This window comes from Thalassophryne amazonica, chromosome 12 (genome assembly GCF_902500255.1).
Source record: "Thalassophryne amazonica chromosome 12, fThaAma1.1, whole genome shotgun sequence".
NCBI lineage: Eukaryota > Metazoa > Chordata > Actinopteri > Batrachoidiformes > Batrachoididae > Thalassophryne > Thalassophryne amazonica.
The window spans coordinates 95,137,306-95,155,805 of record NC_047114.1 but is presented as its reverse complement, the minus strand read 5'-3'; the positions used below and the strand labels follow the sequence as shown (position 1 = coordinate 95,155,805).

Here is an 18,500-nt window from a genome sequence, read left to right as displayed (position 1 = left end):
GAAACAAGTTGCACTACACTGAATTACAGAGTTCTTTGCACAGAGAAACACCATTAAGCCACATAAAATAGTTGTTGGCTGCTACATTATTCGTGAATTACATTGAAGAACAAATAGGTCCCATGTGTTCTGAGGTCCATCTGTGCAGGTGTTTTTCGATCCTGCTGTCACACCTGGAGTCCACAGCATGAAAAGGGTGAGAGTCAGTCAGTCCATCACAGGTTATTTGTCCAAGCACAGAGAGGTAGAGGTAAGTGACTGGGAATCAAACCCTCATCTACATATTGGTACCTGAACTCCTTGTTTTCAATCACCTGCTGTGAATTAGAGGACCTTCAAAACATTTTAGAACATGTTTGTCCCACCCTCATTTTGAATAGGTTTTTGTTTTTTGTTTTTTTTAGGTTAGAAGTAGGGGGGGACTAAAACTAAAGTCCACGCCCACGAATCCTGGGCAGACGTGGGAGGGATGAATTGAGTTCAGGCTGTCATTCACCAAGGCGCATGACGCACGCAGGACGCGCGTAAAAGCATCCGAGCCCCGTTCAGCCGTGTCAGTGCACCGCGTGGCTTCTTCCGCCGAAAACTTCGGTCTCTCCTCGGTTTAAGTGCTGAATAACTGTTTTCTCCTCGTGTGAAGCGGAAACGCGTCCTCGATGATGCTCGGATTCGGTCGGCGTGTTTGTTCCACGTTACGGACGCGTAATGTGAGGATTTGTCTTCTTGGAATAACGGAGGGCGCTGCGTAAAAAGGAAAGTCTCCAAGTCCGTTTGAGTTCTGCAGAATGGGGCCTTCCTTTACGCTGCTTGTCGTTGCTTTTTTAGGTAAGAGGTATTTTTTTTTTTTTTTTTAAGTTTTTAATTCTTTAAAATGATCTGTGAAAGGATTTTCTTTGCGCTGCAGCAGGTGTGGCGCTTCTGTACGTTTTAGTCCACTTAAAACTAGAAGCTGTAATTTTAGTGAAATTATGTTTATTAGAATTGATCCAAAAAGTACAGTTCACTTGGATAATTTACATCTTTTTTTTTTTTCCAAAAACACATTTGTCCTTTTGAAGAACCTGATTCCACTTTATGACACCTGGTTTGCGTCACAGCTGTGATTGTGTCCAACTGCATTAACGCATCTCTGGGTAACTTACTGCGTAGTGATGCTTGTGTAAAAGGCAATAAAAAGCTTCCCTGGGGGGCTGCTGGCAGATGAAAGGGTTAAGAGCCACTTAAAACATCCATTCCTGATGAAAACCCTGTCTGAGCAGCAGAGGATTATGGGACACCAGTTGACCCGATCCATCTGCTGCCAGTGACAGAGGAAAGGCAACATTTGGCTCCAACTTCAAATAACCGGCCTGAGATAAAACAGCGTTTTGGAGTCTGGTTATCCATAAAAGTGTGTTCAAGTGAATCTAACATTCAATTAAGTGGTGTGTTGTTGCAGCTTTTCATAGTGGCAATGAAAATGCTCTGTCAGAGCCCAGATTAGTGGGTGCTGTAAATCAACACAAACCTCAAAAATCCCTGCAGACTGAAACAGTCATGTGGGGTTTTTTTTTTCATTGCTTTTGTTTAAAAAAAAATGCACAAAATGAAACCGATTTTCATGCAGCAGCATCTACTTTAACAGATATGAAAATAATAAAACTGCTGCAGGGCCTCCAAGATTGATGACATCTGTATTCTCCAGTGTGCACGCTGCACAGGAAAAAAGGTGCAAGGAGCTTATCTTATAACTTTTATACTCATGAAGTTGATGTGAAACTATGAAAGACGTGCATGCATCTGACATGTCACATGACTGGAAAAGTTCAACAATAAGCTAGTCTTGTTTTTAAGACTGGTAACAGTATTGAGGTGATTGATATACTTTGGCACAGTGCATTTAGCTGATTAATGCAGTTTTCTGTCAAAGATGCAGGATGAGGGTGAATTTTGAACAGTAAACCTGACTGGAAGTGCAAATGTTGAAATTAATATTAAAATTTATTAATGATTATGGTACCGTATCTGGATGGATGATGGAAATCAGGAGCAGGTGTGACTGTTGGTGAGGGAGACACTCAGTCTCTGTACATAGATGTACAAAATTAGAGAAGTAATCTATTATTTTCTGATTGTTTAACAGTGTTTACATTCTGAGATTCCAATAAAATACAGCCCCACTTAAAGGATTTGTATTCGTTTAGCTGTGAAATAAAAAGAAAGCGAGGGAGATGATCGCATGACTGAACGGGGCCTTGAGATGCAAAAATTTGCTAAATGTGGTTGTTTAACCCAAATAGCGTGGTCCACGTAACCCTGCTGAAAGGATTTTGTGTGAGTGTAACCAAAGCCTACATATGTGTGGTTTTAAAATTACAGACATGTATCTTGAACTGAGCCTGTATGTCACTTTGTTTCATTTCTGTAGTCTCTATCTGGTGGCCACCCAGGCTCTTTGACTGTTTGCTATGGGTTCGGTCTGTAGAACATGAGAAATTAATCAAAATGTTGAAAAATGTCCATATTTTACTCAGTACAGGGTGTTTAAAAACTGTGTCATTTCAGATGTAATTATCTGAGTAACTATATAGTCCAGTAAAATGCAACTAAACAGGCAAATGTTGAGAAAAATATGATTTATTTATCAAAATTTGAATGAGAAATTCAAAGGTATGTGGATTTCATGAACAGTTTCACAAAGTTTTCAATATGTGCACCGTGTGTTTGAGCAAACTAACAAACAAAACAGGTTTTCTTTTCCAGTGAATGGCATTTCTATACCTGAACATGAAAAAAGTTAAATACAGAATTTTAAGTTGTTTCTACACATACTGTTAAAATTTGAAATCATTTGAACGAAAAACGGTGAAGTTATTAGATTAAAAAAAATGATATAAATTTTCTTGTAACACACTTTATATTAAGTACAGAAAATGATCCAAAATCTCTATCTGGATTCCAAAATGTTATGGGTGCTTCCTCCTTTACATTATTAAATATTCCAGCACATTTCATGAAACTTGGCTGGAATTTATTTTTTAAAATTGATTGAAATGTTTCATTATGTGAACAAAATATTTAAAAATGACCAGGAATCTTCATATCTTCATTCCCTGCACTGAAAGGTGCTGCACAGCCCCATTCCACAATCTTGTATTTTTTGACAGTGAACAGAGTTTTGCCTAATTGTTTGTCTATTTGACGCCTTTATTTCTTACAGAAGTATTTTTTCCTTTTTTTATTATTGTTTATGCAAAAATGACACCAGATCAAATTCCTTGTATGCAAGAATTTACCTGGCAATCAATTTATTCTGATATTAATTCCAATAAACACACAAATGTCCTTGGTTCTTCCTCTCAATAAGCTTCAAAATTTTGCCAGGTTTAGTTGAGATCTGTAGGGAAACGTTTTGAGTGATCCAACGATCGGTGACCACATAACGTTCTTAGTGGACGTAATTAAAGGCAACATTGTTGGTACTACAGAATGAACCAAGACACATCCGTTTACTAATATGTGGCACAAGAGGTTAGTAAGTTTGCCTCCAAACAAGAAGGTCCCCGGTTCAAGGCCACCTGTGCTCCATTCTCCATGTAGATCAGGAGTTATGTCCAGAAGCACATCCCGTATGAAACCGGTGCCAAATCAACATGCAGAACTATGGGACTGTTAAGCTCTGATGTAACGCATCACGTGATAAATCTGTTTCCAGGTCCAAACAAAACACTTATGGTTATGTAAATTGATGAGATTCATTTCATAAATGGTCGGTCCAGCCGCTACAACGTCAGCAATGGAAACAAAAAGGCCAGGGTAGGGGGGCCGACCTGATCAGTTGTAGCTACTTCCAGCTCTAGTATTCAGTCCTGTTTTTGCCTCGCCGTGTTACCGAATCCTGCTCTGTTTTCCTCGACCGCGCCTTTTGCTTCTACCTGGATGCCTGTGTTTGCTCGTGTCTCAGAACCTGCCCGACCATGACTGCATTTTTGCCTAACTCTGACTCTGACTGATCACCTGTGTACGGTACCTGAGCCTGGAATAAAGATGATTCCTTTTACACCTAAGCCTAGTCTGGGAGTCTCAATTGTGGGTCCAGCCGCTTCGGGTGCCTAGCACCCGCCCTCCATGACAGAATCTGCTGTGGTGACCCTGAGCAAAACCAAAATAAAACATAAAAGAAGCCTAAAAGAAAGAACTTTTAAAGTCTTAACGTGTCCACTGGTCCTAATACTGATCCAGTGTGATACAGTCGAGTCTGCGACTCACCCTGGCTGGCACGCCAGTCCTATGGGGGCTCCTTCCTCAGCCAAGGTCTGCACCCATCTATATCTGGGTGGACTCGGACAGTGCAGGTAAAGTGTCTTGTCCACAGATGGGCAGCATGCCTGGGAATCGAACCCAGGTCTTCCTAATGGTTGCCCAACTCCTGTCCTACCTACTAAAACCTACACAACAGCAGTACCTTTTTTAATCCCCAAATAATGTTGGCTGTAAAATTGTCTGCAAACACGAAGTACATAGAAATGTGTTTTACGTAGTACAGAGTATCATGTCCAAACTCGACTTGATAAAACGCACTCGGCTTTCCTCCACGTCTTCCTTTACTTACTTCACTTGTTTTATTTTGTCTTGTGATTCCCTTAATCTCCACAGTCTGAGCGAGCACACAGACCAGTTCCGTGTTCTGTGTCTGATCACTGCTCCGGGTTTCGTGTGTGGACTCTGTCCTCCTGTCAGGGGTCCCAGTGCTGTTACCTCATTGGTGAGACTGGGCCAACTGGAAATGTTCTCTGTGGTTTGGGGCTCTGGAAGCGCCGCGGCCGCTTTGATTTGGATGGAGAGCAAGAGTTTGGGAACACGTAGAGACGTCCAGCCTGCTGTTGTGATTATTGGCTTAATGAGGGACGAGGTTCAAGAACACAAGAGGAAGAAACTTCCATCAGTCGTTAGGGAGTCGTTTGGCACGTCCGCTTAAAAAATCGTTTTATTGTGTGTTCCTCCAGTTTCATAAAAAAAAAATGATTCTGCTCAGTTCCACTCCAGTTGGCCTGTTTTTCCCTTTGACTTTGTTCTCATTTGGCTTTAATGTTCTTGTTTGTAACAGTGTTCAACTGTTTTAAATAAGGTTCATGTGTCGTGATTTTTTTTTTTTTTTTCCTTTAACCGAACATCAAAGGATTCCTGACTTCAGTCTCTGTGGCTCATTAATGAATCTCCTCAATTCAAACACACAAAAGGTCCTGTCTCTACATTTACGTTATTAACAACAAATAAATCAGACACTTTACCTTTTTAACGTGAACAATTTCAACAGGTTAAACAGCGGCAGTTAAGTCAGTTAATATTGTGGTTTTAAAAAGCCCCATTAAAGCAGTTTCATGGTACTTTAAATTTAAATTTGTTCTAGTAGTCTATGATGACTTTTTCACCTTTTTTAAGCATCATTATATGCAAATATTGCCGTTCTGTGCTTGTCCCACACCCAGACTTTTGATCTTCAATGATAAAAATGAATGGTAAAGAAACATTTTTTTCTAATGTTTTAAAATATCTCTGAATAAAATATCAGTAAAATAATCAAAACATAATTGGGGTATTCAATGTCATACAACTGTTGTGATTTTTTTTAAACAAAATGTAGTTGTCCCACACTATTGCCGTAATTTCCACCACAACACTGTAATGTCCCTTTAAACAGTTTGTATGAAAGATTGTTTGGGTAGTTTCTATGGAGATAAACAGTGACATCAGAGCACATGTATATAGCGCCAAATCACAACAAACAGTTGCCCCAAGGTGCTTTATATTGTAATGCAATGGTGTGGTGGAAATTACATTTACAAGGCCAATAGTGCCCGTAGTTAAAGAATCACCTATGTAGACTTGAATTAGACTCTGTCTGTAAATGGGTACCAACCATTTCTGGGGATGTAACCTGCATCAGACTGGTGCATTACATATTCAGTTCAGTTTCATGCCACAGAATCCAGGGATAAGCACCGGAACCAATGGTCTCAAAACCTACAGGACTTTGTTCTTTAAACAAAAAAGAAAAAAAAAAAGGCTTAAAGCTGTACGGCCTTTCAGATTTCAGGAAATTGACCCAATTTAGTTTCTACCGAAATCCAAGAATTATAATGTTGGTTTATTTCTGTAACATGGTGCAAAATTACAGCTCATTTTAATGAAGAGAACATATTTATCTGGGGGGGAGTTTCATGTTGAACGATGTCTTTTCCTTCTAACACCACCATGCAGACGAACTGCAGGAGGATGTGCATGTGAGTTTTTGAAATGACCTTTAACCTGATCCGCTTGACGCGTGTTTCTAGGGTGTGCACGCTAACATCCGTAACGTGTGTTGTTCCAAAAACGGTGCTTTATCAAGTATATATGAGAAACATATTAGATTTATACAGAAATAACCTGTTTTGGAGCATTTTCCGCCATATTGGTTTATTTTGTTCGTGCAAGGAGCCAGGTGACATCACGCTGTCTGTCTTTACTCTGATTGGCTGGCGCTGTGCGCTTCCTAGCATCTTTGTGCAGATCAAGGGAAGTCCCCACGTGATTTAAGACGTCGCTACCAAATGTAGTTCAGTGTCTGAATTTCTCCCCATCAGGGGTTGAAATTCTAAATTATTTTCAGACAGCATGAATTTTGTTGATATTGGCAAAATCCTGTTATGAATCTCTTATTTAAATACTAAGTAATAAATTTGTAGTACTGCCAAAGAAAATTCTCTTTGACTTCAATCTGAAAAAACTCAGAGTTTTAAGCGATGAATCGATTAATGTAAAAGTAGAGTGTTGGTTTCTGTTCCTTGTATGTGTTGCATGTGTCGGTCTGCTACCCTGAATTTCACCTTCTGTAAACCCGAGGTGTTGACATTAAAAAAAAAAAAGAAAAAAGGCTGCATTACATATTTCACCACGTTTTTCTTTCCTCATTGTAAAAACAAGCTGCTGGCACAAATCCCAGACTTCATGCAGCTTTTTGTTTTCATATATGGTTTCTAGAGCAGCGTTAACTAATGGCACCAGCTGAGGACGGGGGATCAAACCTCTCCGCCCTCCCACGTTTCCACTGTGATGTGGCGCTTTGACGGACGCACACAGGAGCCGGATCACTGGGTGCGAAACAGCTGGAAGGAGATTTGTTCCCGCTGGAGACTTTGAGTTCTTTTAATCAGATGTTTTTTTTGTTCCTCCCTCGCTGATATTAGTCTCAAATTAAAAGCACAGCGGCGACCGCGGCAGCATTCCAAGGTGTTAAATAACATGGGGGGCGAACGAGCGCCAACACAAAGATCTTCATATTTCAAGGTGGACTGATGATATTAAAGCATTATAAAGACTAAATCCTCTCTGGAATGCCAGCTTTAAAGCTTTTGGAAACTCTTTCATTTCTGACAGTTTATCCATCTGAAGCTCCACCTATTGTTGGTGGTGTTGATATTTCATGTGGTGCATTGAACAGGATGGAAAGTGTTTCGGGTTTTTTTTGTTGTTTTTTTTGTGTGATGTTGGAGAAACCTCCATGCTTTGTTATAATTTATCAGACCCTCCACTGATCCTTTAAGACTTCAGCTTCATCGTTTCTTCACCTGATCGGCTGATATTTGGGCCTAAAGACTCTGACCGGAGCAGGTGTCGCGGGTCACTGGTAAAACCCTGTAATCCCCCAGTGATGACACCAGTTAAAATTAAAGCTCCTCTAATCGCTTCAAAGGGGCCTGACAGACTGAATAAGATGAGAAACAAACATCAGACTAATGAGGCAACAACATTTTCCATTTGAGATAAAGTTCTTTTTTTAGTGGCGCAGATAAAATCAGCTTTATAGAAAAACTGTGTAAATGCCAGTACAAGCACCAAATCTGGCACGATGGTTCCCAAGATGGTACCTAACAAATCTGCTCCATTCGGTACTTGAACATTTCCCATAACTCCCCTGTGCTTCCCAGAATGCACCGTGGGACAAGCAGAGTTCCAGTGTCACCAACCAGACGGTCCCCCCTAAAAATCAATCCGCCCTGCCTTCACTACGTATGCGTCATTTTGGAGCGTCGGCAGCGATTCACCGATTATCACCTCGTTTCTGCTTCAAACTGACTTTAGAATGATTTAAGACGTTTTACTCTGTCATCTGATGGTTAATAATCACATTAAACCCTTTGATCACTTTGGGTGAGAGAGAGTCAGACTCAGAGAGTCAGACTCAGATGCATGCGCAATGAAGGCAGGGTGGACTGATTTTTAAGGGGGACAGTTCAGTCAGCGACACCGCTGTTTCAAAGCCATGTAAACAATGGGTGGCAAGGATGTAGATGGCACCGATTTTAGCGAGTTCACAAGCAAGTATGATGATGACACATTGTCCCAAGTTGAGAGGGTTATCTAGAGGAGGTGTAACATCTGTGATGGACTTCTGCTGTGCCCCGATGTTTACATTGTGCCCTGAACCGGAACTCTGCTGAAACTGATCTCTCCCATGAGTCATGGACCACGAGACGGCACGAGATTCACAACTGAGAAACAATGAATTGGCCTCTTGAAAATCCAAGATGGCAAACAAAATGACCAACCGAAGAAATGACTTTTTGCATTGCACCTAATTTCACGATGGCGGCCAAATGGGGGGGGGAATCCTCCTTATAAAAATGTTGTTACTTATTTGAATTCTGTGGTTCTGGTGTCATGTTGTAGATTTTCAGGCATGGCAGATTAATTTTTTTTTTTATGTTCCAACAACAATATATAACACTCGTATTAGTATGTTTGCCATTTGTCCATGTTGACTGCAGATATTAAAAATTACAACACAATATATTAAACACCTTTTTAATTGGCCTCCATGCAGCAGTTTTAAGAGCTGAACACTTTGAAACCATGTGCTGGGTGGGAACATTACTACTGTACATTAAACTTCACTCTAATTTAGCACATAAGCAAAATAAACCAAAATAAATCCCATAAATAAAAAAGTGAGTCTCTTCAGCGTTTGCCGCCGCAAATCAGAGGTGGATCTGGATTTTGAATTGGCAGAAGTTTTACACCGGATGCTCTTCATGATGGAACTCCACATTACAGAGAGAAATGTGGTAGAGGTGGGGCTCGAACCGGGAACCTTCTGCACTGAAACCAAGCGCACTAACCACTTGGCCAAAAGCATTTTGTGACTGTGCCATGACAAAAATGTGAGACTGGGCTGCTGGCTACATCAGCCTTGTGGAAGACCTTTGTAAGATCTCGCAAAACTCACTCATCTTCAACCACTTACTCTAATTAATGGTCGCAGGGTGCTGGAGCCAATCCCAGCAGTCACAGAGTGTGAGGCGGGGTTCACGCTGGACGGGACGCCAGTGTGCCACATTCACACCTACAGACAATTTAAAGTCTCCAATCCACTTGACCTGCATGTCTTTGGATGTGGGAGGAAGCTGGAGTAAAGGAAGAGAACCCACACAGCAAGGCCACAGGTGTGAAGGGATCCCATGACCTTCTCGCTGTGAGGCGACAGTGCTAACCACTAAGCCACTGTGCTGCCCAAGGTTTTATATACTCAGCAGTAATATGAATTCAACATTTTCCCCTCTTTGTCATTAATTGAAGTAAAATAAAATAAAAATAAAATTTAAGACTTCTGTGCTGACAAAGGGTTTATTTCCCTTTTAACTTTGTTCACTAATTTGTTAAAATCTGTTTTTGTGAGCACTTCACATTTGCCAAGTTAATCCATCCACCGAGCCAGTTTTGATGGATGAAGATGCTGATTAAACAGCATGATTATGGCACATGTGGACTTTGGACTGGTCATATGAGCAGCTGCTCTGGAATAAAGAATTAAAAAATGTTTCTTGGGTGAAGAAGCTGACTGTGCTGGTGTGGTTCTATGTGGTCTGTAGTTCTGAGGCCGAGTGGATGGGCTGCCACATTCTCAAACAATGTTGCAGATGGTTTATTCAGTTCATGAGCAACAGCGTGCACTCAAAACGTGTTGTTTGGTGCAACTGCACATGTGCAATAATCATGCTGTTTGATCTCCATCTTGATGCGACACAAAACTTTTGCTGTTATTTTAGGCTCTCAGAATTATTCCCCATCGGGGACGTCACTCTGCTGCATCGAAAAGCTAAATATCTGTTTGTGTCGTCGCATGAAACTGTAGCTGAGTTTATGTCCCGCAGGTTGGACTGAAGGTTCCAGTCTTCACTACCTGGACATCCGGTCAAACCGCCTCTCCCTGGAGAAAACCTTCGGCCGTTCGGCAAAAGACTCCCAGTGCCAACACATGCTGAAACATCTTCACAACGGAGCCAGGATCACTGTGCAGATGCCTCCTAATGTCGAGGGTCACTGGGTGTCGACCAGGTCACCACCTGTGCACGTCTGTCTTAATTACATGTCATGGAGGTTATGAGGTCACCAGTCTGTTTGATTGATTGACTGATAGCAGGATTTTTGCAAAAACTACAGCACCAATTTTAATCACAGTTGATGAGCTACAGTACAGATTCAGATCAAGGGGCCCATCCTGGTTTCAGGCCAAGCTTTGAGTAGGATCGTTCCCACACAGATATGTACTTAAGTAGAGAAACAAACACTATTTCTGCAGAGAAATGTACTATACCAGACAAATGCATCATTACTTTGTTTTGCAGTGGTCACATTGTGGTTTTAAATAATGGATCATGAGACACGGAGTGAATCAATCAAATTGGTCCCACATTTTGTTGAACCAAGAGTCATTTCCACCCTGGAGAATCAAAGTGGAGATGCAGACTGATGGACTGAGCTGGTTTTTATACGTGGACTTCATCACACCTGTTGTTACGATCAGCTGTTCTTTGGCATCACAAGCTGGCGTGATTGTTCCGTTATCATATCATGATGTCCTGTTTGAGAAACACAGTTGAGTTGAAATTTGTTTTTTGGATTTATTTTTTTAATTTTACAAGTCTTAATGTTTTTGCGCTGTATGTGATGGAGGCCAGCAGGAGTCGCTGTGCAACAGTAGTCACTCCCCCGACAGCTAAAAGGACGCTCTGGCCAGTCTGGGCTTTTAGAGCATCCACTTCCTGTGCCGGAGATCCTGAGTTCAATTCCCGAGGGGAGTGAAGGGGAGGAGTCACAACAAAAAACACAACGCAGAGCAAGCAGTTACACATTCAGCATAGAATGGTTCTGGTTCTCAGCCAGAAAGGGTGGGGGGGACACACGTATGTTAGGATGCTTTGAATTCAAACCCCTGTCACACCTTAATGATTTAGCTGGCGTATTAGAAACGCTCACATACGCTGGCGTATGCCTAATAAATTATGGGTAACTTTTATATAAGTTAAGAGCATGTTGATTCACGCTGATATACATCGTAATACAGTGAGTTTTTCAAAACATTTTGGGCATGACACGTTTCTTCTAAGTTACTCAAACGTCCATTGATTGGCTCAAAGCTGCATTCTTCATGCAAACAGACTGTTTCAAATATTAAAACCATTCACACACTGAGTCTTAATCGGACTTGTTACGTCATTTCAATCGGATTCATCACCACAGCCTGACAAAAACTTAAGCACATAAAGCGTCCTGATTTTGGAAAACAATGTCTGAAAATACTTTAGTTCCATGTTGAAGAAACATCTATATACATAAAGGGCTACGTCTGTCTGGGATAAACTCCCAAACTATAATATGTAGCCCTAAAAACTAGATATATTCTGAATCCTCATGACATGGGAACAAACTGTTACTTTTTTTTTTAAAGTTGAAGTGAAAATAACCCCCAAAAATAGCCGAATGTGGGTATGACCAGGCAGATTCAAATTTCCAGCCCTGTATATGTGTTGGCCATCTCTGTTTATTTAATCCCTTCCTTCAGCTACTTTATGTTCTCAACTGTTAAGCACCCGACTGTCCTGTACAACCCAGTTTGCCTTCCTGTCTGAATACATTCATTTTATGTTTGTAAAATTGCAATGTAAAAACAGTGAAATACGCCACTACCTCAATTTTGATTCATTGATATTTACATTTATTGTTACCTACCTTTTGTGTGTAATTTTGTTATAAATTTGATTGCAAAACAAAGTCTGCATGAAGGACTTCAAATGTGTTTGTCTTTTAACCAAGTATTTCCACTGAGTTTGAGGAGTCCACCTCTTATAGTTCTGCTGGACAAACCTTAGCCCATTAACTATTATATTTATAAGACATCGGCATTACAAAAACAAATGTTGGGCAATTGTTTTGATTAAAATGATTGGCATTTAGCTTATGTCTAAAACAGGTTAACCCGGACAGCGCCGGGTACCCCAGCTAGTAGTGTTTTAAAAGAAGTCCCTGTGTGTGTTGTCTCTCAGCCTGAACCAGAGAACGCCGGCGCTTTGTGCCTCAAGAAAATTAACTTATTTTAAAAGTTTAAATTGTCACAGTGCCTCATTCATTCACTTCAGTGTTTACCACAGACATCAACTAATAATCCTGCACATGATGAAAATAAATTCTATAATCCACCAAGACAAAATTAAAATAAAACTAAATAAATTTTTAAAAAATGTTAGTCTGCTTGGCCTCCGTGTGGAGGGGGCCAGGCCATGCGACAGCGTATGCGTGCTTGAAGATGTGCTCGCCAGTATTTATGTGTTCCGCCAGTGGTGAAAACACAAACCAAACTTAACACAAACCAGACTTAACTGTTCCGACCCGCAAGCCACACCATACCATACAGACCCGAACCGCTCGGTGGAAATGGGGCTGTCAGCGTACGCTGTCTAAATCGTCAAGATGTGACAACTGCATAAGGTATTCAGCTTATTTGGTGCATTTTTCATACGTCAGCATACGCTGGCTAAATTGTTAAGGTGTGACAGGGTCCTCAGCAGTGTTAACAGTAGAATGACACCAAAGAACAGCTCATCATAAGAACCGGCAGTTTTGTGTTGTCAGAGTCTAAGTATAAAACCAGCTCAGTCATTGTTTCTCCAGGATGTTCCGACTCTTGGCTGAATGAACTGTGGGACCCACTTGACTGCTCATTCTGTGTCTCATGACACATTATTTAAAACCACATGGTCACAATTCCACAAGTAACCTGCTTCATCCTGCTCTGGGATCAAACTCCATCCCTGGGATGGGGGCAGGCTCTATAACCACAAGGCGCCAGAGCGTCTTTTGGCTTTAGGGAGTGAAGTTTACTTAATTTCTTCTGCACAGCACCACCTGCTGGCCTCTGTTACACACACACACACACACACACACACACACACACACACACACACACACACACACACACACACACACACACACACACACACACACACACACACACAACCCTGCAGGAAGGATTTTGTCTTCTTTGGTGGTTATGATTTTATTCACTATCTTTTTTTTTCCCCTTATTTGATTTTAGGACCGTTTTAAACGCCCCTTTATCTTCTGTTGCAGCTGTGAGGTGAGACCAGGCCCGGAGTTCCTCACACGCTCCTACCGCTTCTACCCCAACAGCACCTTCCAAGCACACCAGTTTTACTACGAGGACAACCACTGCACCAAGCCCACTTACACGCTGGTGGTTCGTGGTCGTCTGCGCTTACGGCAAGCCTCCTGGATCATTCGTGGCGGCACTGAGGCTGAGTACCAGCTCCACCGTGTCCAGATGGTGTGTCACACAGCCGCTGTATCCAAAGAGCTCAGCCAGAGACTCAACCACAGCTGTCGAGGAGCCCTGAAGGGCCCCTGGGAACCGAACGTGAGCAACGAGCTGTGGAGCGAGGAGGGCGGCTGCGACTGTTCCCGGGAGCTCAACTTTGCCATGCATGAGCTGCAGCTGCTGAGGGTGGAGAAGCAGTACCTGCACCACAACCTGGACCATCTAGTTGAAGAGCTGTTTCTCGGCGACATCCACACCGAGCCGTCCCAGAGGATGTACTACAGACCCTCCAGCTATCAGACCGCCCTGCAGAACGCCAAGGTCGGTACCTAACGCTCGTGTGTTGGTTTTCCGTGAACTAGTTTGACAGCCTGTCGCTCACCATCTGCAGAGGTCTTTATCTATCATGATCTGATTGGTCGTGAGGCCCACCAAGCATCGTGTTATGCAGAGATGTCAAAGCGGGCACACGCATATCCGACATTTCTTGAACTGTCTTTGTGTGTATCTTTGTGATGTTGATGCTCGTATTGTCAGGGTTCTAAGGGAACCCTAAAGTCCAGTGTAACATTATAAAATGACTTGTACCAAAATAACTCCGGTAGTGATTTGTGCTCCGATCAGCTGACCTACAATAGATAAGAACAGCTACAGCAGATAATTAAACTAAATGCTAGTTGATTTGGAGTCCTCCTATACATCTAGTTAGCAATAAGATTAGATAGATCTTCACTGATCCCTTGGGAAGACTCCTTCAGGGAAACTGAGGTTCCAGCAGCTTTGGATAGCAGCACACAGGGTAAGAAGCACACAGAGTATCAAAAGTGAACGTAAAAAAGAAAAACACTTTGCAATATAAATACTGATAACTATATTATTACTTGTTGGATTAAATGATTTAATTATATTATTCTACTACAAATTATTTGACCAGTAGATGTGATGGATGATAATGAGCTGCTAAGACAGTGTTCGCATGACGCTTACACAAATTAAACTTTTGCGTTTGTTCACACTGTGGTGTGAAGTGGCTGACTCTGGGCGATGTAACAGATTTTCTAAAACCTCTGAGACGCTGGAGAAGGCTCAGTCCACATTGCCGATCTTCAGCGCAGGTCGACATACCTCAGTGGAGGGCGACGTTGCAAATGAGAGATTTCTCCCATTTTCTTGCTCATTTTAGTCATAAAAAGCATATTTTCTCATGTTGGCAAGATGACAGAACTATAATCCACAATCTGTCACATGGATTAGAATATGGTGTTATTACTATTCCATAAAATCATATTCACATTGGATTGTTGCTAATTTCACTCTATATTTATTTAAACATTTGTCTTCAGCCATTTGTACTTTTATAACAACTGATAGTGTCTCAACATGAACAAAAGTTAAAACTGACACTAGTAAAGCTCCACCTACTGTTTATTAAGTCATCAGTATCACTTTTAGTTCTCAGGAACATTGATTTGGATTTAATTTGGTTCTTATTCACATACATAAATTATTTTTTCCATCCAGTGCTGATTTCTGGGATTCTGACAGTTTGCACGTCATGCAAAATGACACATAAGTGTTTTTAACATCAATATTGAGGAGGTGATGGTCTAGTGGTTAAGCGTTGGGCTTGAGACCAGAAAATCTTCAGTTCAAATCCCAGCCTGACCGGAAAATCACTAAGGGCCCTTGGGTAAGGTCCTTAATCCCCTGGGTGCTCCCGGTGTGTAGTGAGCGCCTTGTATGGCAGCAGCCTGACATTGGGGTGAATGTGAGGCATTATTGTAAAGCGCTTTGAGCATCTGATGCAGATGGAAAAGCGCGATTATAAATGCAGTCCATTTAATATTAGACGTTTAGAGCGTGTTAGCGTTAAATGTTTATCATATTTCACGCCCGTGTAAGAGAAGAAAACATAAAAATGTAGATTTAGCAGGATGCCTCGGTTTGAAGTAAATTCATCCCAAAAATAGATTTTTATTTCTGTGAATAACTTTAATCACGTCAACTGAAAAAGAATTCTGTCAGTAACATGATATAATAATAATAATACTAATAATATCAAAGACTTACTGTGAGTGTTAGCTTTTCCGTATAAATGATGATTTTAAAAAAAGTTGGGTTGGCGTTTTGCCCCGTGTTTTTTTTTTTAAGCTTTATTTAACCAGGTTAGTCCCATTAAGATAGACCTTTTTTGCAAGGGAAGTTTCTAATGTACCTAACTTGCACGTCTTTGGATGTGGGAGGGAAACCATGCAGACTCCACACAGAAAGGCCACAGGTGGGAATTGAACCCATGACCTTCTTGCTGTGAGGCAACAGTGTTAACCAGTAATCCACTGTGCTGTCAACAGACCCTGCTCCTAACAAACCCATTTGAATTCATTCCTGGTGAACTTTAGATTGTCTCCCTGCAGCAGAATGTTTCCATCCATTTGTTTGCCGTTTCAATGCAACGTGAGTTCACAGTGAAATCTGTAACGGGGTCTCTCATTTGCTGCTGTGTGGATGAAAGGCGGCACGTTACCTTTATCCTTCAGTCTCGAGTCAGGATGTGAAAATGTCAGACTTAATATCCGCTGTGCCGTCTCATCAGACCATAGACTAAATCAACACAGGCCAGGAAACAAAAATAACCTGGAAATGTTAGTCACAGAAGCAAATGCCCAGAAAACTTCCCATCACTGGTAGCACACTCTGCTACCAGTGGAGCTGATCATTGACTGAACATTTACGACGTTACGTAACGTAGCCTATATAAACTCAATTTCATCACTTACTGCTGCTGCGTCGTCGGGGCAGGTTCTACATATTTCTTCATGTCCAAGGGATCCAGAGGAGGTGGTGCGTCCAGTCAAGCTTCAAACGTCGGCCAGTGGAGTTGACATAGTGGTAGCAGAGCTCAACTCTTGCCAGCGTTTTAGTATGAATGTCAAAGATTTGAAGCATGTTGAAAATGTTTCTGGGACCATGACGAACATCAGTGCTGCCCGACTTATGTCGGCTTTGCTCCTGCGGAGTCTGACAGACCTCAGCGCTGGTCAGCGTTAATCATCAGAGTGTACTTGTGCTCATCTGCATCCATGGGTGTGTTGGTCTTCAAAAAGAGGTGTGGTCAGGTGCATTACTGTAGCGAATTAGCAGAAAGTGAGTGCGCCATCTGCCAGCAAAACAACCTGGTCTAAAAAGTTTAGTTTTTCGTGCGGTACGATGCACGTAGAGTCTGCTTGTACACACAGAAATGTGCATTTCTGTTCACGTTCCTCTGCACTCATCAAACTCAAACTTAACTGAAAACACAAATGTGATGACTAGTGGAAAAATAAAAAAAACTTTAAACGGAGAACCCCGGCATTTTACACTACGTATGCTAGCATTAGCTTCGTAGAGTTGAGGAAACATGGTGCACCTTCAATTCTGACTAAAAGTGCAGAAACATGGTGTAAATTGAAGCAAAAAGAAAGCAATGGACGCCTAGTAAAAAATAAGAGACCCTCTTGTGAAGCGCTCACAATAGAATGACTTTTCACACAAAGGTTTTGCTGGATACCTGCTGGACATGTTTATACATTGATTTGCCATTTTTAATCATCACTGCATTAAATGTATTTTTCCTAGTTGTAAGTCAAAAATTCCAACTTCCAAGTTTCAATGGGATGCAAACGTTGAAACTTCAAACTTCACGTGCTCCCGTGCGCTTCCTTCTCATGTTGTCCATGAAATATCATGATGTAAATTCCCTGGATTTGCCTTGGAATCCCCCCATAAATACTTAACCAGGAATAAAATTAGCTTTATTTTTGTTGTATTTCAACACAGTGATTTTTGTCCATTTTGTGTAGAATCCAAAAGGATTGCACCTTAACCAGGAAGTCTCTCTGAATTCCCGCATGGTTGCAGGACGCAATTTCTTTATTTACACAGCAGGACCTCAGAGTGATGATTTAACGGTCACCCTCCACAAAGATCACAAAGATTCTTATTCAGGTCTGTTCCGCTGTCTAAATAAACATGCATTCACACGGCGACAGCGGTGGGACGAGGCGGGGGTTGTGTGTTGGGGGGCAACAGGGGGGCTTGGTGTGGCTGATCAAACATAAACAGTGCGTGGAGTGAAGGGCTGTGATCAGACGTCCTCTCCTGTGGCGCTGTAATGACCAGAGCTGCTCTCTTTAAGCCCCTTCTGGCCCACAGAGTCGTAACCTGAAACCCGGCATATCTCTGGGAGCCATCAACATGTGGTATTCCTAGAATTCCGAATCGTGCGGCCATATGAATTATTCCAGTCTGACTTCATGCATGCCTGAGGCTCAAGCCTAAGTGCTGCACGCTCTGCGTTTCTGCTAACTTCTCTTCTGGATTAAAGCGGTTATTGGTTGGGCAGGGATTAACTTTTAAAGTTGGATTTAGCATATGATATAGTTCGGATAAGCTTGGTAATATCCGTGAGTCCTGTTGGAATCCCATGGCAGTTCTAAGCTGTTGATGTCATTGACACGTACCGTGAAGTTGACTTTCGCAGGAGGTGCGGTTGCTTTGACATGTTGAAAGGAAACGACTTGTAACGTCACATGTGCTGTTAGCGTATCTGCTGTGATTAGCCTTGTAAATCCCGCGGTATGCTCCTGGCTCCGTAATCGTTCGAATGCAGCATTTACAAACTAGAGCGGTACTTGGAGTGCAGAATCCCCTAAAGCCTGAATTTCCAATCATGCAGAGTTAAAGTGTTCGTAGAGAAATCGCTCGATCCTGATGCTTGGTCTTAAAATCTTCTGTCCAAAACAGAACTTTGTTGGTACAGGTGAGACCATGTGAGAAACCAGTGCCCAGTGTCCTCGCTTTAAATAAATAAATCATCCAATTTACAGCA

General features: G+C 41.8%; 1 protein-coding gene across 2 annotated transcripts in view; it reads left to right on the top strand.

The window, feature by feature from the left end:
* Positions 1 to 500: 500 nt before the first annotated feature.
* LOC117522221 (protein APCDD1-like) overlaps positions 501 to 18,500 on the top strand; it is a 31,794-nt gene continuing 13,794 nt past the window's right edge. For both annotated transcript variants that reach the window (XM_034183614.1, XM_034183613.1), the window contains exons 1-3: positions 501 to 825; positions 10,173 to 10,356; positions 13,429 to 13,954. In XM_034183614.1, coding sequence (XP_034039505.1) covers positions 786 to 825; positions 10,173 to 10,356; positions 13,429 to 13,954 — 750 coding nt within the window. In that variant the 5' untranslated portion in view covers positions 501 to 785. The remainder of the gene's footprint in view (positions 826 to 10,172; positions 10,357 to 13,428; positions 13,955 to 18,500) is intronic.